This window comes from Xiphophorus couchianus, chromosome 14, assembly GCF_001444195.1.
Source record: "Xiphophorus couchianus chromosome 14, X_couchianus-1.0, whole genome shotgun sequence".
Taxonomy (NCBI): Eukaryota; Metazoa; Chordata; class Actinopteri; order Cyprinodontiformes; family Poeciliidae; genus Xiphophorus; species Xiphophorus couchianus.
The window spans coordinates 9,380,548-9,404,090 of NC_040241.1; the positions used below are offsets into that span (position 1 = coordinate 9,380,548).

Consider the following 23,543-nt stretch of genomic DNA (forward strand, 5'->3'; position numbering starts at 1 on the left):
ATTTATGTCTACAGTGACTGCAAATCTTTTCTAGGCTGCATTTGGATTTTACTTGTTGACAGCTGCACATTTCAGTTGTACTCGATTATTAGAGCAGCTCTTCCATCTTGGTCAGCACCCTGATCTTTCCTGACCAACAGTCTGGACCACATGGTTGAAACTTTAACATAGTTTGGTGTCGGAACAGGACAGAGATTCCAAACGTTTAGGTTAGTTTTGGATGGGAGAACCGAATAAATCAAATGTGTTATTAAAGGCCAAATATTAACTGCAGTCATGCTGGAGCTTTATGACTGTAAACGTCAAACTGGCATTGAGAAAAACACAAAACACAAAACACAATCAGATAAAGAAAGAACAAACAGCTTAGGTTTGGCATCATCATGTAAAATCTCCATCAGTTAAGGCTCCATTAAAGAAAGATTTGATAAGTAAAGAGCAATAAGTCATATGAGAAGCAGCCGACAAAGAATTTTTGCACTTTGTGTTTACTGTTTTGATGGATTCTGATCTATAAAAGGCTGGACTGGTAGCCGGATTGATTTCTGTTAACAGCGATATATCACATCTTTTTGAATCAGTAGGGTTAGCTTAAGGTTAAAACAAGGAATTTGAATGATCTGGACTGCTGTTTTGACTGTTTAACATTTAGAACTATCTTTTTTCAAGGCGTTAAAGGGATTTTTAACGTGATAAAGCATGAAAGGATTCATAAATGTGGACTCTGCTTGTGTTAACAATGTGAAGACGAAAAATATGGTGGGAAAGGGTTAGAAAGAGCAGCAGAAGGTAATTTCCAGAGGAGCAGGGAAGATGTCACATCCCAATATTCAGCAAAGAGAAAAACTCATGAAAAATCATCCCAGCAAAAGAGGGAGGAAATCCTCACACACTAGACAAGATGAAAGCAGAGTAAGATAGAGGACGACAGTGGGGAAGTGCAGGCACAGAGAGATAACACGTAAAGGCCTCCAGCTACAGTGGGAGGGGGCGGCGTCGGCCCCTAAACAGCCCCTGGTTTCAGCGACGAGCCGAGCCGAGGCTCCAAACAGCATCAGCGCAGGGAACACTCAAGCAGCCTTGCCCAGAAAAACAACAATTCACCAGACAGAGACTGTAAACTGTCTGGGGAAATTTGATCTCGTATCTCATAAACTATTATTCTGAAGCATTCTAAGAAAGCAAATTTCTCATCAGCTGTTTAATAACTTCAAAAAGTACAACTACTATAAATCTCTTCTTGCCAAAAGCAGGTTTTACCATTATAAAATGACAAATAGCAGAACACTGCCAATCACCAAGAAACTATAGGAAGACCATTTTAATAATTAGTAGTTTGTTGAGAAGAAAAGTAGAGAGCTGCACAACATTGGAGCAGTGCTTTGCATGACCTCTTGAACTTTTGCCTTTACGGAGTAAAGTCCAGATAGGATTGTGAATAGAGCTAAGTAAGGGCATCCTGGGAAGAAAAACTGCTAGAGGCCAACCAATTTGATTTTGTTTGAGCTTTTTACCAAAAAGAAAAACATAATGGACAAACATGTCCATCTCTAGACATGCAAAACTGGTGGGGACTGAGGTCGTCACAATACCAACATTATTAACTCGATACCAATACTAAGAAATATACTCAATAGCATTTTTGATAATAAGATAAAAAACATTTTAAGGCACAGGAACTTTTCTAATTGACAATCAGAATCTGAAAAAGTTTGCATTATATTTATTAAGCTAAAACCTTTGCACTCATTTGGAAAAAAAAATTATTGTACAAATTGCTTCAATGGATTGCAAAACAGTAAAGATAACAGAGGAAGTGTTGATATAATATTCAGACATATAGTTACTTTATTCTTGTTACCATAGCTCATCTTTATTAAGTGTGTCTTTCCAATTGTCAGACATTCTGCTGCTAATACACAAATCTTCCCAGTAAGATGATTCTGTTCTGAAGCAAGTTTTTCAGTGTAGGCATATTTGTGGATACTACAGAAACATTTAGGTGTACACAAGGTATGCTGTTATACATTTAGGTCACTTGACAATCAACACATAAAATGTCAAAACATTTTATGTGTTGACAAAAAACCTTGCAAAACATGCAATAAATTTCATTATTAGGAAACTAAATGCACCAAAGTCTAAATGAGCCCTACTGCAGTCACATTAAAGCACTGGCATGCAGAAATGGGGTCAGATAATTAGGCTTTTGCTCAAGTATTCAGAGGAATCTGACATTATAAATTAATCACTACAAGTTTTTAGATTTGTAGATGAACTGACGGTGTTTATTTCACTCCACCTGAGCTAGACATTATCTGTTTTCAGGATCAAGGTGTATCGTTGCTTTAAAAGTTATTGATTCAAAAAGAAGAGTACATTTTTCTCATCACATTTAAATTGCTCCAAATGAGATGCAAGAAAAACAACCTGAGTGACCAGAGCTTTTTCTGGTCACTTAGCGCATAGAGTACTGCTTCCCTTCCCCCACCTGTCAGTTGAAGAAGGGGAACTCTCATGATTTCCTTTGATTAAAAAAAAAAAAAAGACTGATGTGAGTTTTTGGAATTTTTTTTTTTGCATAAAACACCAGCAATCATGGCTACATCGAACTTTATAAAGGTAGGGATGTTTTGAAACACATCTTTGCAACAAGTTTCATGCGATTGTGTCTGTCGATACAATAAATACAGCTTGAGGCAGGCTTGCTGGTAAGAGGCAGCCTGGGTAATTAATGAGCTAGCAATCTTTAGCTCATTAATTCATCTTCAATCTGAAAAATATGTTTCAAAGAAAATACCTATTTTAAACAAATCTATTTGTAAATAAATTCAGGCACTAAAGGGTTAGGAGAAATTAGAACTGATCAAAATATGCAAGTCAGAGCTTCATAAAAACCGGAGACTAGAAATTGGACGAAAAGAAAATAGCACATGTAGTGTCTGGTTATCAATCAATACGACCATCTGCTTCCTCATTGGTTGACTCAGTGCACTTTTGTTTCTTAGATCGGCTCTCTTATTTTAGCTCAGTTCTGTAAGACGCGGCCCTCCGAGAACCTCTTAGTAACTGATACCACCTCATAACACAGGACTTTGATTCTTGTTTCTTGATGGTCTCCGCATGGAAACATAAAAGTCGTCTGTGAAGAGCTAACATTCTTTAAAAGAAGCATCTCAAAATTACTCCTTAGTGGAGCAAGTATTGGAGATTTAATAATGCCTGGCTTCTGAGCAACACTTCTTCAGCCAATCTCTCATTACCATCTCCGCCTCTGTAATCAGAAACAGTGGCTACACTCAGAGAAATGATCTGTGGTTTGTTCCAGAGTCGTGACATGAAGAGACCGAGCTGTTCATGTTTTATAGTATCTGACATTTTTACAGCTGTTTTATGCATGCCATTACCGTCCCACATACTCCCACCACATCTTTGGTCCGCGTACAGAGATCAGCAACCAGCCCCCCTTCCCCTTGCTGGCTGTCACTATAGCAACCCTCCTCCCATCTCAGCGGCGAGCTACGATGCTGGCCTGGCGGCGCTCCGTGCCCACTCTCAAGCATGTTTGAGGAGCTTTGAGAAGGAACGTGGATACATAAACAGGCCAGTTTGTAACTGTTAGGGTCACAGCCAAGATTACAGTTCATACACACACAAACGCACACACACACACACCCCAACGCACACACACACAAACGCAGTTTTCAAGCAAACACCTCTGTCTGCTTGTGAATCAGTGTTAACACTTGCAAAGGCTCAGTTACAGAACAGTGAGGAACTTTGAGTGACTTGAAAGAACTTGTCTTCATCATTTTGCTGTTCTTGAGGCAGCAAATGAGGCAAAGAAAAATAACGAGGTTCAGTATCGTCATAAGGTAAACCTTAAAAACTGGTCCATTTATGGAGCACTGAGCTAAATAGACAGATCTAAATGTGTTCTTAAATTCAGACAACTACAAGTGATATTTGATAACGACATATTTAAACTTGATGTGAAAATGGCAGAAAAGGAGAAAGTATAAACATGTCATTCTGCATTAGTTATGGGCATTTATCACATCGTTTGTCATTTATTGTGAAAATGTTTTAGGATAAGAATTTTGATCTGTCGTCTCAATAAATTTCACTTAATGTTAGGAAAAACTGACATTATTGGAAATGTTGTTTTTTTGACTATTTCCTCCCCTGTTTGTTCCACAAATGCATCAATAGATATCAGTCAATTTGAAAATGTGTTGAAATGTAGCCACTGTGTGCAGTTGTTTGTGGGACTATGAATGTCGTGCCATGAAAACTCAGTCATACACTTCCCTAAAAAGAAAACATAATAGTTTTCCCATTATCATTATCACAATAGCACCCCAATATATCGTGATAAATTTCTAAGTCCTTTTCACCCAAGCCTACTCTGCTCCCTGGAGAGTACTTTAGGACGTTCGTTAAATGCAGGCAGCAAAACTTTTTAAAGTCACTCAAACTGCCCACTACATGAAATGCACTTCATTTTATGTGCCAACCACTTAAGCACACACAAATTAATGGCTTGTAAAAGGCATCGAGCGATCAGTGTGCCTGTCTTTTCCAGACACTTCGCTCAGGCTGCTGGGAACTGCTTGCAGAGTTGACAGCCAAACAAGCAGCTTGGTAACATCAGAAACGTAAACATTCACCAAGCAGTGATATGGCCCACAATATGAATCTTCTCACTTCAGGATGTCTGCCAAATGTCACTTATTTAACTTGTCCAGACCCGAAAAGGATGTGACCTAAAGGGCAAGGCATCATTAAATGACGGCTTCAACACACACACACTGGACATGTAAGAACCAATCTGTGGATTTTAACCAGATTCAGTTGTCTGTTATGTCAGAGTGTTGTAGCCTAAAACAAAACAAAAAAAATTACTTAGAACTAAGGGTGGGCAATTATTGCACTGATTATCAGTTGCCGTGATAAGAATTTTAATTTAGCATTGTCACTGATCAGAATATCCATAGTTATCGATACATTTGAAAAGACGATTAAATGCAGTTACTTTGTGCAGTTCAGTGACACAAATTACTTTTTTATATGGATGCAAAGTCTAAATTATTATTTTATTATTATTCATTATTGTATTATGATTATATTATATGTCCTAAAGAACTGAATAAAAAAGGGGAATATTTTTGCAACAGAAGTATTTGCTTGTGGGCCTATGGTGGCTGTGCCATGCATTCACAGCCATAGAGTTACCTAAAAAAAAAGCGACGATTAAAGCTCTCATCACTTTAGTGATAATAGCACCACAAAACATTGTGATAAAACTTCCAGTCCATATCGCCCACTCCTCCTTGCCGCACCAAAAGGAAGTTTCCAAACTCTATAATGATTATGTAAATATTTTACACGACATCAAAACGTAAGCTTGGCATAATTTCTGTATGCCGTTCATTATACTACCTTTCCCACTAGACGAGCCAGTTTAGTGAGAAATAGTTCAGAAAGTAACACCTTTTTGCCATTTCCCTTAAAATAATGGGATTGTAGGCTATATATATATATATATATATATATATATATATATATATAATTCAAAAATGAATTTCTCCATTTTGAAGGGATTTCCCACATCAAACGTAGCTATGATACAATAGAAGAACTATAAACACAGAAGCTAAGGGAGTTGGGATGTCATGGTATTTCTGTTGATGTTTTATGCAGTAGCGTCGATGCTCCTGAATTGTACAGGTTTGAAAAAGATAGCTGCATTGGAGCACCATTGGTCCACCAGATGCCACTGCTATGCGTCGTTTCATAGAAAATAACAGGAGAATATTTGTTAAGGTGCATTTGATGTGAAATAGAAAGACCTCGACTTTACAAAGCGAGGACAAGGTAATGTTACTTGGCCAGCTTTAAATTACAGTTCAGACTAGATGAAAAGTTGGGATCTGATCAAATTTACTGTGAATAATCCCAAAATCTTTTGGTAACTAACCCAGCACTCAAAAGTAATTGAATAAACCTCAGTGTGTGACTAGTTTGGTGCACTCTGACTCAACATGAATGGTTGAGTCAGACTGGAAGAAGCAGGAACTCCCTGAGAATATACCCACACCCACAGAGTAGAGATTCATTTTATAGACCAGCACAAAGTATTATGAAGTTGAAGAAAAATGATACATGGTTTTCATATAACAAAACTCTCAAAAGTGTGAGGTGTATTTGTGTTCAGCACAGCTGAGCCAGTACTTTATAAAACCATTTTTACAGATGCAAAGTCTCAACCAACTTTGGACATTTGAAGACTGAAAACTTTACTTTAAAATAGCTCAAGCTCAGTGAGATTAGACAAAGAGTGTCTGTAAACATACATTATTAGGTGTGTCTTTGATTGGGCCATTATAACTCATAACTTTGCTTTGACATTCTACAGTAAAACAAGTCTTACAGCTAAATTAATGATTTTTACTGTATCAAACAGATTTATACTTTATTCAAAGGAGTAGTGAATAAAACCTCAATAATGGTTTAACAACAAACAAATGACAACTGCTTTTAGAACAAAATGTTGTATCAATCTCTCCGCTTTGGATCCTTTTGGCACCATCATTTGGTTAACTCAAGCACGAGGAGGGTTTAGGGCATGACATCAGAGACGTCTAATATCATTGTTGTAAGCCTTTATAGCCGACAGATGAGATTAATGGTGGTAAGAAGAGTTTAATCTTTTCCTGGAGATTTCGCAGATAAGACCAATCCATTTTCACGGAAACTAAGGGGAATTGGCACATTGAATCAAAGCATTATCTCTAAATATCACATCCAGATTTAGAAAGCATGTCATTCAGGGACATATATATTTAGTTTGGGGTTTCTACAGACTGAAAACACGCCCAGTCATAATGTCACTAAAAATGTCCAGCCAATGCTTTTGTCTTCCTCTGTTTTAATAGGAGCTTCAGTGAAGTACCTCAGCTCCGGAAAACGGCTTAACCACACTAATCACAGCATTTATTTACCTTTGCAAACAGTCTTCATGGCACTACTGTGTGCTTTCACTTATTGTGATGTCAACAAAGTACAGAATGAGAGAATTACTTGAGTTAATCCCAGTGAGGTACAACATTTTTAGTCTACTCTTTGTAAACATCTGGAAAACCACACAATTTTGCCAATCCTGAAAAATTTCTCAAACATCATAAAATCTGACTGGCATCAATCTGAGGCAACAAAAGTGACACAGGGTTTCCCCCAGTGTATTATAAGCCGCCAGGCTATACTTGTGCCCCCACCAAGCAAAGCATTGGTGGGGGCACAAACCCCCATCTGTTTTTTAAGTCTTTTTAAAATGTTTGCATTTTTTAAGACTTTATAAGGTTGGTGTTTTCCAATCCTTCAATAACACATAATTATCAAGTGATATTTTCAAATTTCCTGTCAACTTTAAACATTTTTTAACTCAAAAACATGGCGGGCCGCAGGATGAATGCCACAACCACCAGGCTTAGCAAGTTTTCTGGGGGAAACCTTGGTGACACATCACTTCCCCTCTCCCTGTCTGGCTTTAAACAAGCCTGAAATACATTTTTTCAGGTTTATGTCAGCTGGATTACAAACACTTTATCTATTTATTAAATGCAAGAATCATGAGAAACTGACTTGTTGACGGTTTTTTTCCCCTAACTTGCCTTTAATGCAGAATCTTAAGTACATATCCTTAACATCTAAATTAACCTAACAGAGCTTACAAAGCTTTCACATTACCACCTGGGCTTTCACAGGTTGTTTAGCTGAATGGTTATCTTACTGTATGTAAAGTAAAAGGAAAGTTGCTCTCTTTATTTCGGCATAAAGCCTTTAGAAATTATTTTTAACAAAGACCAAATCCTTCTTCAGCCGTTTCCCCACCAGGCATGTCAGCCTCTCCTGCACTGCTCTGTTTTGGAGCAGACCACGCGCTAGCTAGACGTTGTATCTAAAGAGCGCTTCATAGCACCAAAGCCCTGATCCTCAGCGACTCCGAAGGGCACAGATCCTTTGCGATAATGATTGAAGTATTTTTTTTAATTAGGTTTGCCTTTTTGAGCTGTAGGGAATTCTTAGCATTGCTAGCTTGATGAGCTTCCACTTCAGTGTTGTTTTATTTCCACTTCTGGGTTCAAACGGGTTAAATACATCTTCATGTTTTAAAATATTTCCTTTCAATTACACACATCTTGAATGTGGCTGATGTTGTCTAAGTGAGTTTCTCTTTTCATGTAATATTCACCACAAACTGTCTGGATGTTCCATTTATTGTAATTCAATCAACACTTGCAACTAGGTACTTGTGCGTGTAAAAGCAGGGTTTCATTCAATTCAAGCTTTTATATCTTCAGTATGTCTATCTTCATCTTTCATAATGCCGTGTGTGAATATATCTTTGTGTAAAACATTAATAATAAGAGCGGAAACCAGCATTTATTATTGTAATAATTAAATTTTTCGCCCCACCTTGACCATGAAGTTGCCGTCTTCTTCCATGGTCACCATGACAACAGAGTCATGCAGCTTTTCGTCAAAATGAACGTGGGATGTTGCTCCGACTGAGGGAAGTTCCTCAGGGAAGCGGACGCCTCCCACCTTTGCACACCCTGAAAAATAAAAGGAAAGAAGGGTTATCTGCTGCAGAAGGTGCCGAATGTTCAAAGAAAAGAGACGCTGAGCAGCCGCCACCTGTCTCTCTTCATGAATCCAATGAAGAGCCCACAATGTTTATTCGTCGAACAGTTCAATGTCTAAATTAATATCCATCAGGGTACCTGACATCCAGCAGACTCATCAACTACAATCACAAATCCACACGCAACCCCCCCCCCCAAAAAAAAATTTCAGTCACAGAACTGAACTCGTTTGTTTTAGAAGTTCATTGCTACTCCATAATGTCGATCTGTTCTCCTGCCCTGGACTCCAAATTAACTCCATCTGTTGAGAAACTAGAAATCTTCAGAGAAAACACCATTTGGTTAAAAGGCTACGTCAAGGGTTTCATGCCTGACAACAGCAGAGCTCTCTCCCACAAACTGACAGTGAAAAACATTTACAGTAGCAACACAAACAGTACAAAAAAGCAATACGTCAACTTCTGTATTGTTTATGAAGTAGCCTATTAGTATCATGTTGTCATGGTGAATAAGTTCTTGATATGAATTTGAAGCGTATCTTCCCACAGAAATCAGGGTTGTTGCTCTTTGATTTTGATACTAAATATGTCCAACGGCGTCTGCTTGTCTTTGTCTTATGTTGCAAGATATTTTGTCTCCACTATTTTAGTTATTGTTGGTTTATTCTGCAAATAATTAGAGATTTGTTTTGTAGTAACCGACATTGCCAGAGAATCGGTGAGTTTGGGCTTCCTTTCAGCTTTGAAATGAATTATTGTGATGCTGGAACAAGAAACCACAGTTCTAGTTATATTAGCTGCACTGCACACATAAACACATCTTTTAAATATTCTGCTTAGAGATGCATCTATACATTGCAGGATGGTAGCGCTCAACGACTGGAGTTCGGCGTCTTTGAATTAAAGTAATCATTCTTAGAGTACAATGTAAACACAAACATAATATAAATATACACATGGTGACAGAAGCAGATGTGTTATATAAAGTACACAAGTTTCTCTCCCATGTGGTTCCTGCTCTATTAAACTTTTATTCCAACTCATATTAGAGATTAGAAACCCTTGCTCTCTGCAAACTGGGTCACTATGATGAGTTTGGCATTACGTCATGTTCCATATGTGCAGGAGCTCGTGTTAAATCAAGAAGTGCTTTTCTAATGTCTGACGCTTTGTATTGCAAATATTATGCAATTATGCAATGTTATGATATCAACAACATGGCCTTACTGGGGGTCCTGGAGCAAAACAATCAAAATGCAAACCAACTTCAAACGTAATTTATGACTCCAGAGTTCGGAGACAGGGCAATCTCCTTAGGCTCTACCAAATCCAGAGTAAAGGATGACAAAAGTCAAAGGAGGTCAGGCTCAAAATGAGTTTTCTTATCTGACGCTGCGCTGTCATTTAAATCCAAAACATATTAGGATTTTAATAAAGACTCTAGCCATACTCAGTTGATCCACATTTAAAACAAAATCAAATCCATGCATAACGAACACCTGATAGATATTGGTACAGCGCTTAAGCAACAGTCTGTGTTCAAAGTTTGAACATTGTTTAGATTGTTGAATTTGCACTGCTTGAGGGGGGGGAGTCCAGAAGAAAGAGACACCTAACATGTTGACCCGGTCTCAGTCTTGTCTGGTTTTGTTTACAGGACAAACATCTTTTTCCTGAACCATCCAAACTATTTCCTGGAAAATCCATTTCCTTTAAGAAATTCTTGGTGGTGTGTGAAACCGTAAAAAAAAAAAAGAAAAAAAGAAAAACTGGAAACAGGGAGAAACACTAAACACAGCAGCAGCACAATACACAAAACTCTGGACATATGAGCCTAAATAAGCCAGATCAAATAACCAAGCAATAACAGAGTATTGGCATACATAAAAAATATAATTACCTTCTTAAGAGAAGAAAAATATCACATTGTAACTGTGTTCTATACATACAGTATATATATATATATATATATATATATATATATATTTTAAGGGCTCTTATCACTTTAAATCCATATAAAGACGCTGCTGGCCACCCCCCCCAAATCAACGTTTACATTCGCACATGAAAATGGCTGCAAACAAATGCACAATTATACAACTGTACATGTCTGAATAGCAGAAATGGAACCTCCTGCATAACTAACAAGAAAGCAGCCAATGGTTTCTGGATTGTAAGCCAACAACAAAACACCTGTCTTTTCCAGCAGCCATTGTACATTGGATTTACAGCAGTAAATCCAGCTGAGCAAACATAGATTGCAAGGTAACAGGGCGGTGCCAGTTGAATGTGACTTAACAGTCACATTCAAAATGGCTCATTTTCCAGACACCAAAAAAATGAATTCATTGCCAAAAGGTGTTTTTTTTTTAAACGGTTCGGGTGTTTTTAGAAGCAGTCAAGACCCAAATGGAAGCACAAAACAGGTTCCCTCTCACAAAGGAGTGACTCCTATTTCAAAAGTTTCTTCTGCCATAACAGATACACTCAAGAATTTTATGATATAACAGCATAACAGCTAACCAGAGGTTTCACAAGTACCCGTAAGTTAAGTTTAAGGTTTTTTAAAAGGCCTTTTTAAGACTAGAATGAGTTGCACTTGAGACCAGCTTAAGTACAAAAATAACTGAAGTTAACTTAATAACATTCTTACTTAGTAAAGTATACTTAATTTAAAATAATCAGTAAAGTAAGTTAACTGTAATATTGAGTAGATATTTTTAGCTCCGGGATGTGAGTTCTGATTCACACTGGATCAGAAAAATGGCAAAATACATAAAAATAAAAACATAAATCCATAACATATGTGCCAAAAACTATGCCAGGTCTGCTATTCACTATTTATTTAATTGAAAGTGAAAGTTAAATGAAATGACCAATGTTTGATTTGTTATTTATGTGTTTTTACTTAGAAAAATCTTCTTTCTACCTTTGAGTTTTAATCAAAAGGAAGATATTCTCTGATATTTTAGCCAGGATATATTCTGTTGTGGCGATGACGTTGGACAAGATTCAGGTTGCACAGCCAAATTTTCCCACTTACACTGAGTCCAGTCGTGTTGGATGGCGTGGCTTTAAAAACAGGACCCGAGCACGACTTTTAGCGATTTGGTAATAATAGATATACTGGTTTTTTTCATACGCAGTTCCTAGAAAAAAAGGATCTCACAGTCAGATCACACATCCAGAGAGTCAATCAGGTGAGGATTCAGATACTCAGTCAGATCATATAATCCAATAAGTTTACAAGATATGAAGAACGGTGAAATGCACTGGCCTCCAGCTATCTGTGCAGCAAATCAATAGCCACACAGATAGTAACACAGATAAACATAAAGCTATAGTCAGCTGGCTCATATCAGTCTAATCTGTTGTATATCTGCTTATGGTGCCTCTCTAATCTCCCTGACACACAGCGTATCTGTTTCCACTCATCTGAATCTTTTACCTTTCTGGCTTACTCTACGCAGGCTCAGGCCAAGAAAATATGCATTAAATCTGCTTTTGACTCATCTGTAACATCAATAACTAAACTGTTTAAAATAATTCAAATCAAAACAAGGGGAGTCTTTGTGTTTTCTCAAGTGACCATGTTGTTTTGGTCATGAATTCAGTGACTTACACCAACTAACTAACCAACTAAAAAAATGGTCTTCTAGTCCTTTGAGGTGATTTTCAAACTAGTTCGCCAGAGTTTCCATTTCATCTTCCCTCATTTTGACACCAGTCTTTTTACGTGGCCGTTACAACTTTCCTGAAATCCACCTCTTTAAGAAATAGGGTGGGGGAAAAAAATGAAGAAGAAATTCTGTTAGAGACTTGAGAAGTTCACCTTCTGCAGTCAGAATCCTCTCACACTAGCTGGTGTTTGTCATTGCGGTTTGTGTGAAGCTGCTGCAACTTGAAGGCCTAATCAGGCTGTAACATGAACCTGGTCAGTCATTGATCTTTTTGGTCTCTTTACTATGATTAAGTGAGAATATACCTGCTTCCTCTGACAAAAATCGGCTGTAAACTGTCTCAATTAATTTTCCTTCTCACCAGCGCCACCAGAGTGATGAAAAGCTTAAGCTGGTGTTCTCGGTTGCAATACGCTGTAATTAAGAGCTTATTACATGAATACCACCACCAGCTTTATCAGTGAAACGTCTTATGTGTGGAGAAAATACTGAACAAAGCGACTCTAAAAAAGATCAAAGATAGCCGTTTCAACCCATCTGAGTAAAAAGCTTAGATGTTAATGATAAAATGATGCTTTCAACGGTGAAGTGATTTCTTGTAGTACATTTACCTACACAGTGTTTGGCTTTTGCTAGAAAGAAAACTGAGCTTGCAGTTGCACGTTGTGGTATGCCACTCAGGTATGCAGTTTTTTTTTGTTGTTGTTGTTGCAGCAGCATGATTGATTTTTCTTTCTAAGAACATCTTAAAGACACACTAAATGCACATTTTCAACCCGGTCTATGCATACATGTGCTATAATAAATCTCACTACGTTTCCAGTTTTAGGTTGTTTTAGGATAACTAAACATATGCCAGAATAATTAGGAGAAGAATTTGTTTCAGATTTTCTTTTTTAAGTCAAATATTTACTAAGCGTTTTAGCAGTCAGGGTTTTGTAAGCTTCTGATGGGTTAATTTGCAACATTTGAACAAAATGAAGTTGCACTTGTGGGTGTATTTTAAGGTAGACACCCAGAGCATAATGCTTCCTTGAGTGACATCATGAAAAATAAATAGGCAGAGTTACCAGAAAGACAATGGTTGGCCATCAGTGGCGGTTTTTGATAAAGGCAATATGGGCAGATGCCCAGGGCGGCACAAGAACAGGTGGGCGGTGGCGCTGCTGTAGGCACTGAGTCCTCAGTGCTGCATCATCAAGAGTTAAAATGCCAGTCAGAGAGGAAGAAACCATTACTTCAAAAGCAACATAAAAATCAAGATTACAGTTTACAAACGTACGCAGCGACAAAGTCGTGACACTGACTTTGAAGAAGGAGGGACTGGTGCACTGTACACAAGTGAAGGCTTCCTGATGAAAGACATTGTGAAAATATTGAAGCAACATGTCAAGGCATCAACCTGGAAGTTAAAGCTTGCATACAAATGGGACTTCCTAATGGACAAAAAGCATAACCGCTAACCAGCGAGTATGAATAGGCCAAAACACCAATAAACTATTGTGAAAAGCTTGTGGGAAAATATCCAACTTGTTTTTGTGGTTTTTTTAAACCAATGTCACACAGTTTTAAATATAATGCTACTAAAAAATCTGAAAATGTTTCACTTATTCTGACATTAGTAATTAAATCCCAACTCATCTAAAAGAGGAAAAAAGTTTAATCTGATTTAATGTCAGGCTCTTCTTGTCATGAAGTGGTGCGGTGAGGGGTGGTGAGGCAGACACAGCAGACCCAGGATAGGTAAAGATGGTAATTTTAATACTGAAAAATGTTCAAAAACAGTCCACAAAGATTCTGGCGGCACGGCTGAGCGGAAACCAGGGCTCACACCGGTAGCAACAGAAAGATAGCGTGGCAAATGAACGGGCAGACAGAAATCACACAACACGCGACGAGGACCCGACAAAGACGCAGACACACAGGTGGCATTAAATACACTGGGGGTAATCAGGGAATAAGAAACACCTGGGAGTAATCAAAGGGAGACAGGACAACATGGAGACTCAGAACACAGAAAACTCAAAATTAACACACAGAAAACACAGAACACGACACTTCTACAAATTATAAAGGTTTTTCTGGTTTGTGCGAGTGAACTTGTACCGCAACCTTCAACCAGGAAACGCTGGTGGATTCTATTTAAGAAGAGTAAATAAAATAACAGAAACTCACTCTTCTTTGCAGCAGCCATGTCACTCGATTTGGGCCAGCAGGAAGACTCTTGGATGTCCACTGTCACAGCTTTGTCATTTCAGCAGTCTGACCTCAGAACAACCCTGCAAAACCAGGTTAGGACGCAATGAGAGAGAGAAGCTTCGGGCAAAACAAACAGAGGAGCGTCATTAAGCTGGGAACAGGTGGAAATCATTAGATCAGCCGATATGTGCTAAAAGAGAAGGGAAAAGGTAACTGGCGAACATGAGGGATTAAAAAGAGGATGCAAGGGTTTTTGGCACAACTCGATATTTACAAGAAGTTCAGGAGAGAGATCAGCGGGGTCATGCGAGTGGAGCCCAGAGTACCACGGCCTCCCGACAGAGGCTTCAATTAAAGGAAAACAACAAAACCGTCTAAGAGGCTTAGCTGCGTAGGAGCTGACGCTGCAGTTGGTGGGCTTCGTGCAGACGGAGAATGGCTATAACATCTTATGTTCTGAAAGATATACACACTGCAGACCTTCAAAAAGCTAAAAGCAAAATCTAAAATGGAAGGGAAACATAAATACAGAGCTGGTAGAAGGGAGAACAGAAGAGCTGTTGTTGTGCAACATTTACCAATGCACGCTTGACACGTTTCTCCTACAGGGTGAGTTGACCTGTTATTAAAAGCCAGGTGAATGCATTCCGTGTCTAAATTAATCTGGTGACATTGTAACAAAACCTCCTAACCATTTTTAGAAGAAGGCAACTGCAGGGGATAAAGTGAGCTTTAAAAAGGGAACAAAAAAAGGAAACAAGAAACAGCAAAATATGCCCCATAGTTCTGAAGTCGACTGAGGCCAACGACTAATGCTGTTAGTTGCAAAATATGCCAACCGATGCTTTATGAAAAGCTCACAAGTTGTTGCCAAGTTTTAAAGGCACTGAATTTAGGTTAGCGGTTTTATGTATAAGATCAAACCTGCACAGGGGCGTTTTCAGCACGGTTTACCATTCATAGGCATCTCAGTCAGATTATCATTGAGAGTAAGTTCACATCAGTAATTAGGTTCATAAAGTCAACCTCATGAGATTCACTATTCACATGGCAATCAATTTTAGTTCATTTTGATGACAATTGCTTACAGCTAATGAGAATTCAAAAGTCAGTTTCTCTGAACATTTGAATGTTAGACCAGAACAAGTACGATGCACATAACACTTTTTTGGTGGCTCTTTTCGACTGAATTACTACGTCAGTGCGACACGGCATAGAGGTTCTGTTGAGGTCTAGTGAAAGCTGATGTTGTTTTGATAGCTGCCTTCGCGTCATCTGTGTTGTTGGGGTTCCAAGTCTGGCAATTTTGGCTGATGACACGTCATTAGCCTGACGGTCACTGATTGGCTAGGTGGTGAAGTCACCGGTTGCGTCACAAGACCAACTCCATCACAATAACACCTTTAGTAAAGACAACTGTGATTAAGTGCAGTAGGTGTTTTTTTGGGACAGTGAGAGACTGAACAGAATGTTTAGCCTAGCTCCCATGTCTTCAACTGTTGGGTTGCGTTTATGGCACGCAAATATCACGTCACTCTATTTTCCTGACTCTGGGACTCGGGAATTAAAGTCTTTCAATTAATTTTATGTTTGGTGACATTCCAACCTATTAAGATATGCACTTGTATTGTTAAATCCTCTTTAAAAAGCCCAGAGATAAGAGTTTCTCTCATTTTATCATAATGCCAGATCTCAGTTTCAACAGTATGTAGTTACTCTGGTTAATAAACAAAAGTTCAGCCAAATAAAAAACAGACAGACCATGTGATAATATTGCACAGTTCAGTGACTGGCTTGACATATTTTCTCGCAGGAACCGCAGACATCTGTGAGAACAGGGACGAGAAGAATCACTTGCGGTTTGTCCTTCCTTCTTTAACGTCAGCCAAGGTGGAAGATCAAGGCACGGTGCGAAGAAAGCCTGCAGAGTGAGGAACACGAAAATCTACAGCGTCGCATCCTCCGAGAGCGTCGCGGATCCAGGGGATGATCTACTTTAAGCAGTGCAGATATATCAGTGCCGTTTTAAGCGCCTAAATGTGTCACTATGATTAGAATAACACCGGTGGGATTCAGATGTGCATGCCTCAAACATTGGGGGCAGACGTAGGAGCTAATAAGCATCAAAGTAGTTAGGGGAGGGTATTTATCATGTCATTGATGATTTATCGTGATAGTTTTCTTATCACTATAAGTATTTTTGACAATAGTATTCAGAATGTTATTTTCACTATTTTCTAAAATGTTCCATGACAGCATCAATAAATATCAGTAATTTCAAAAATACAATTAAGTGCAGTTACTTTGTGCAACTTAATGATGTAAATCACACTTCTCTTATTAAGGAGCGCCTTGAACAATCCTACTTCTAAAATGAATGTTTTTCAAGAGAAATATTTGTGTTTGTGGCACAGCCAGGCAGTTACCTAGAAACCCAATTATCGCCATTTTCATCATTATCACTATGGTACCACAAATATTGTGATTAAAAAGTCCATATCGCCCCTAAAAGTATCATACAGATGTTAAATCAAATGCTTCAGGTCATCAGTGTCACATCGGTAAAGGTTTACTTTGGAAACCTTTAAGAATTACAAAGCACATATTGATGGAATTGCTTTTACTTAAAACACAAATTAAGCAATTATTGATATTGTTGCAAAGATGTTACATGGTTAGCAAGGAACCGTAAATCTAGCATATCATACCTGTATGCTCCAAACATAGCGGATCAGTTTATTTTCATTGTAGTAAAGTATTCACATGTAATATAGACATAAATGAGCCTAAAATTATCTTATTATTGTGCAATTTGGCTCAATTGTAGAAATATCTGAAAGGTTTCTAATAAAGTGTATATCCAGACATCTTTTATTTCTTTTTTTTATGATAAATTGGCTGTTAGAGCTTCTTCTTTGCACCATTTTGAGCCACTGTACCTGGACGCTCTGCACCAGAACAACAAACCATCGCTGACAGTTATCTGTGTGTGAGTTATACACAACCTGGCTAAAATGCTACTTTAGTTCCAGTCCACTGCGGCCTGCCTTCATCATAACTGGTGCTATTTTGCAAAACATGCACCTTATATTTCATATATTTGATGTTCAGATCAAAAAGGTTATAGCTGCGGGTTTTTTTCCCCACGCATCAGCCTCTATATACATATAGACTTACGACAGTAGCCTTCGAACAAAGTGAGCACTGAGTTTGTGTTATTTGCATGAAGACCATAGTTAAATCCAGAAACCAAACCATGCATTTGTAAATGTCGGCCCTCCCCCACCTCTGAGCCTGAGTTCAGTAAATAAAATTTAAGATGACACAGAGAGCAAGCAACAGGTACTCATTTCCTGCTCCGAGACTGGTACTGTGTATGAAAGCAATATCCTCTGTCATGACTTAAACAGGTAAACAGTGGCAGGGACAGAAACGTATCTGATTGTAATAGGCGCTGCATGCTTTAAATAGTCAGAACTGGCAGGAACTCCCTAAAATAATACAACTACTGACAACAAAAGACACTTTACCAGCATGTAGTAACAGTATTTATATGTGTTGTTCTCATTTAAAAGACCAGACAATGTGAGCCTTTTGTTCCCCCTTAATAAAAGTGAAGTTACCCTGCAGCTATAGTCAGTCAAAAACAACATATTATATCATAGCATTACTGTGGATGAGCCCTCTCTGTGTGGATTAATGCAGCCTGCAGTGCACAACAGGAATAACCAGTGTACTACTACACAAACAGCAGCCAAACACGTAGCTGCTGAAAATAACATTCAGAACTTGCACAGCAAAACACTGAAAACTAACTCTCAGTTATCGCTAGCTAATAAAAGCATTTACCCTCATTTTTTCACAAAAGCCTTAAGTTTTACATTTAAAAAAGTTGCTGCGTGGAAAACAGACGTCTAAAGGCACATTTATTTTTGGCTCTTTCTGTCGAAAAACATTACTTACCTTAGCGTACTAAGGTGGCTTGCTAGGTTTGACTGCGGTGAAAAGACAACAAAGCGAAGCAGCGAGTCCGTGGAAGTGTTGCTGAATAAAAGCAGCTCCTTAAATCCTGAAGAACCCGCTCAAACTCTCCGCTTCCCCTTGTTTTGGCACTTTGTCTCTCTCTGCAGGGGTAATTTCCGATCACATGGTGGCGTGAACACGCCTCCTCGTCTTCCACCTTCCCGGCACTCTTATTAACTACCGGTTTAACATTTATGTTTACAGGTGCAGCTGTAACCTGCACCAACACACTGCATTATTAAGCTCTCCAATCAGCTGATGAGTAGCGCAGGGTTTATAACAGGAGCCCCGCTCTTCTTTGAGTGACTTAAAGGAGTGTTGTGTGAAAGCGCCACCTGGCGGTGCTTCGTGTGCATTAACATTTCTAATGCTTTTTGAAATTGCAGTGCAGGTGCCTCTCAATAAAACAATAAAGTTCATTACTTCTATAATTCAATTTTGAAAAGATGAGACGAATGTTATTGAGATTGAGTGTTCATTTCTGCTCATTTTTCTAAATTACTTGTTTACTTTTAATGTCATTTACATAACCTGCATTTGTTTTCCACGCTGTAATAAAACATGTTATATCCCATATAGTTTAGTTGAATTCTATTGCTTTAAATGATTTCCATTGTACATTCAAATTAATCATCCACATTCCCACAAGTTGTAACGTCGTTTGGTTGATCGCAAACTGGTCTTGACAAATAATTCTCTGAGATCTTTTTAAATCTTATTTTCAAATCTCTGTTCCCATGTGATTTTTCTAGGAAATTACACACAAAAAAAACTCCGCGCCCAACGTGGGGCTCGAACCCACGACCCTGAGATTAAGAGTCTCATGCTCTACCGACTGAGCTAGCCGGGCTACATAAATCCCGGACGCGTGAGCTATAAAACACATGTGAAGTACGATGACACTTTCTGATGTGTTTTATTTATTCTACCAACCCAAAGCCAAACAACTTATAAAACAAGTACCGCGCTGTGTACATTAGCTTCTTTAAGGGCAATCAGTTTATCGCCTATTTTAGAGTCTTCATTGACTTTGTTTCCACGTCTTTCAGCTCTTTCCCTGTGCTAAAAGTGTAGATTACAAAAAAAATTTTTTAAAAAAGCAAAACATTCACCGTCCCTGGGTGGGCTCGAACCACCAACCTTTCGGTTAACAGCCGAACGCGCTAACCGATTGCGCCACAGAGACGAGTTGAAATGTGAGCACGTGTCATTCCTCAGTTACTCGTCAAGGCCCGTCCCATTGGCTGAGCTCCAAACTTAGCTTGCACAGCGATTAGGCGGCTGGTGTTATGCCGAGAATTGCATGCCCTGTCGCGGGAGCGCGCATCGCTCTAAACTCTCGCATATTGATGAGAAAACGGACTGAAATATGACCGATGAGGAAATTTTTTAAAGATATTCGTAACATTATCACGTTTCTTACCCATGTAAGCCCTAAAACGGTGGGTTTTATTTCGCAGATTAATTGAAATAAATACGGGTTTTACACCTTTATACATATGAGTCGAACGTTTTTCAGTCAGTGTGTTAGCTGAGTTAGCAGGGCATGGCTACATATACATGGTTAGTGTTGAGCTGGCAACAGTGGGGTAACTATTTTTAAGTGCAAACGTGCAGGCATGACCTAGTAGGCCAGTTTATCAGCCAAACCTATTTCATGGGAGAGCAGAAGAGGACAGTGACTGATTTTTAGACCATTGCTGAAGTGGGTAAGATCGGCTTCATATGTTGGCCAATCACCGATCTGCTGGCTGCTAAATCGAGGCAACCAAAGTCAAAAAACAATATTCTGACACCAAAATATTCAAAATACAACAAAAATAGAAATACGTCATGTACTGCTAGTTACAGTGCAAGTTTCTTTCTTAGGTATGTTTAAATGCAAATTTAAACAAATACAAATAGTTTGATTAAACATTAATGATAATCCCAAATGAGAATAAATAGTATGAGTGAAACACTGATGCCGCTGTAGTCTAAAGAACCTAACAAAGAACTGGGTTTACATGAAAAGCATAATGACCAGAGACAACAGAAAGAAAGAAAAAAAACATTCACCGTCCCTGGGTGGGCTCGAACCACCAACCTTTCGGTTAACAGCCGAACGCGCTAACCGATTGCGCCACAGAGACTGTGCATCACTGCGTTAAAAGTGCTGACATCTAGCATGACCCACCATAATATTTTGCGTTTATTTTTTAATTTTTCAATCTTATTGCCGCCTGGAATGCAAGGCTGGCTGGCCGTGATTAGGTTATTTTAGCTCCGGCTGCAAAATTCCGCTCCCAACCACAAAAGTGGACACAAATTGCCACTACGTCATCTTTTGCTGTAAACCTCGTTTTTGGTCGTTTGTTGCGTGTCTGAAACGCGGCAATTCGTACCTGCCATACATAGCATGAGCCTACCCAACTTTTAATCTACAATGTGGAAATAAGGTTGTTAGGATATGTTATCTCAGCAAAACCTCACTCTGTTCAAATTGAATTTATACAAAAACAAAACAAAAAAAACTTCATTTGGTCGATATCTCGTTATTTGTTTAATTTATTTAAGATTCTACCCGGCAGGTGTTATCCCTGTCCTTCTTGCGTACGACATGCAATTCAAACACTTGCCAACACTTAGCCAAACTAAGGTCAACATGGTTACTTGTCGCAAACGTGTCAACGGTTATCTTTCACATAGTTAAATGGGAAAGTCTTTAGAAAAAACAAGCCACTTACTTACTTTTACCCAGTTGGACTTGGCGTTCAGCGCGTTTCTAGGCATCCAGCTGACGGACAGGCTCTTAATTGGTCGTGGTATCAGCGCGGTCGGTTAAAATTAACTGGCAGGCTAACGTGTGTGACGCAACAACTCAGCCAGGCGACGTCAAAAATGACACCAAGATAAATCCTTCCAAAACCTTCTGCGACTACGTCACGTAGTCACGCGAGGCGCCATGATGGACGTCGGAAATAAGTTTTTTTATTATTGTTTTTTTTTTTGCCATTACTTAAATAAGTCGAGCTATCAAACCTAATTGGGCCTCATAGACAGCGATATTTACAGACATTGTATAATTAGATGAGGAAACCATACCTTCTCCCTCCTGACATGTTTGTTGATTTGATCAAATAGCCGACTTTGTCTGAATTCACTGTCATAAACAGTGTTTCCCCTTATATCATTGTTCGATGGCGAGAGGGTTCTACACGAATATTTTCTCCAGGGTTAGACAAATGTTCGACGTAATGCAATATATTTTATTACATCTCACAAATCAATCATACTTATTAAGTATATAAAGTGTTTGCTGCATATGGCGAATACACCGCGGGGTGCCAGTCCTTATGTTTGATGGCTGCTGTGCATCGCAGTCTTCTTTCCCCGGCAAAAAGTATGCGATAAAATGAAGTACTGCTTGCAATTGCTAGCCTAACTAAGTTTCTACAAACAGCATGTCGTAAAATGAGACACTTTTTCAAAAGGTTTGGGGCTTTTCCCATTTCACAAACAACTTGTTTATTTTTTACCTGTTCATTGTATAAAGTACATTGGAAATGTTATGAAATCCATACCACACTGTGTTTTTATAGACAAGACAAACTGCATAAATTAATTTCATATTTTCTATTGTAGATCATCAACAAGCTGCCTGGCCACAGCAAGGGAACGGCTGTGTGGATTTCATCTGCGAGCAATGAACAGTGTCCTGACTGTCCACAAGGATCCGGGACTGGACAAAATGGCTGCAGGACTCATGGAGTGGTACCGCCAGGCTGAAGCTCCCAAGGTGCTGTAGTATGTGGACTGTGGCTGCTGTGCGAGTGAGGGCCTCAACAAGCTGCAGGCCAGGTTTGGAAAGTGGCCAGATATCCACATCCTTCTGAATATTTGGCATTTCATGTAGAGGCTGGCTGTTGTTTGTACCACAGATACGAATCTTCTATGTCCTACTTTCATGCAAGCACTGTCCTGAATTTTTGAGTGGGATGAGAGGTCCTTGACCTGCTTCAAAGGGCCAAAGCGAAGCAGCTGCAGCAGGAACAGAGGAAGGGTATAACCAATGCCAAATAACAAAGAAGGAGTTGAATACTTTCTGCCGTAGGAGGACATAGGGAGAGTACATCACTGTTATCTTTATTAAACAGCTGCTGGAGGAGCTAAGGGGTCCAAAAGGGAGAGATCTGATGGGGGTTCCTCTGTTGGATGAAGTAAGGATGAATCACATGTGGAGGGTGATGAAACCCCAGCCTGACTAGATGAGCTGCATTGTTGCTCTGTGGCAGAACCTGCTGGAGTTTGTCAAGCAGAGGCTGGTATTTGCTGCAAGGCACCAAGATAGACTGAACGCTGGGAGGTTCCCTAACACAAAAAGACAGACTTCATAGGTTTACCACTCATGGATGAATTAAAGATAGATCACATCTGCTGTGTGCAATTATGCCACTTAAAGTATTTCCAGGATGTTTTGGGGATTCAGCTGTAGACTTAAGGTGGCAGCATTAGCAAGGATGGCATCAAGCTCAGAAGCAAGAGGTTTAACAACATCTCAAGTCTTTTCACTGCCATTTGAACACGTTTATTCCAGGTTAGCAACTCTTGTGTAACATAATTGCTCCCCTTTGGTATGTCTCCTTTTTTAACAGGTTCAAACTAGAAAGCAATTTTTCAAATGCGATAAAATGCTTTTTTTCCCCCTTCCAGAAGCAAGAGGAGAGTCCATTAATTTCCCGCTCTAACTACTGTGGGAATAGTAAATTTAAACAGTGGCATACCCTTGTGCTGCCACAATTATTGCTATTGGTTAAACATTAGTTAGTTTTTCTCTACTATTCTTCAGTTTACTTTTACTCTATAATGAAGGGCAGCAGCAAACTGGGAGGAGACAGAGAAGACTGCATCACCTGGAAGGCATGCCACCAGTAACTATTGCTTCGTCATCTTCACTTGCTTCTTCATCTTCCCGAGGTTCATCAGTCTCTTCTGAGTCAGGCTGTGTCTTTTAA

General features: G+C 39.0%; 1 protein-coding gene and 3 non-coding genes across 5 annotated transcripts in view; all 4 read right to left on the reverse strand.

Moving 5' to 3' along the window:
- Positions 1-21,434, reverse strand: part of adisspb (adipose secreted signaling protein b) — a 39,282-nt gene extending 17,848 nt beyond the window's left edge. Inside the window, exons 1-3 of one of the 2 annotated variants that reach the window (XM_028038502.1) lie at positions 21,280-21,434; positions 14,503-14,606; positions 8,479-8,618 (exon numbers count right to left, since the gene is read on the reverse strand). In XM_028038502.1, the coding sequence (XP_027894303.1) occupies positions 8,479-8,618; positions 14,503-14,521 (159 nt within the window). In that variant the 5' untranslated portion in view covers positions 14,522-14,606; positions 21,280-21,434. Of the gene's footprint in view, positions 1-8,478; positions 8,619-14,502; positions 14,607-18,489; positions 18,789-21,279 lie in introns of those variants that run through there. The other variant, XM_028038501.1, reaches the window with a different exon arrangement.
- On the reverse strand, positions 19,327-19,399 carry trnak-cuu (transfer RNA lysine (anticodon CUU)). The gene has a single exon. It is a non-coding gene; the product is annotated as a tRNA-Lys (tRNA).
- trnan-guu (transfer RNA asparagine (anticodon GUU)) lies at positions 19,662-19,735 on the reverse strand. Its single transcript has one exon. It is a non-coding gene; the product is annotated as a tRNA-Asn (tRNA).
- trnan-guu (transfer RNA asparagine (anticodon GUU)) lies at positions 20,608-20,681 on the reverse strand. The gene has a single exon. It is a non-coding gene; the product is annotated as a tRNA-Asn (tRNA).
- Positions 21,435-23,543: the final 2,109 nt, after the last annotated feature.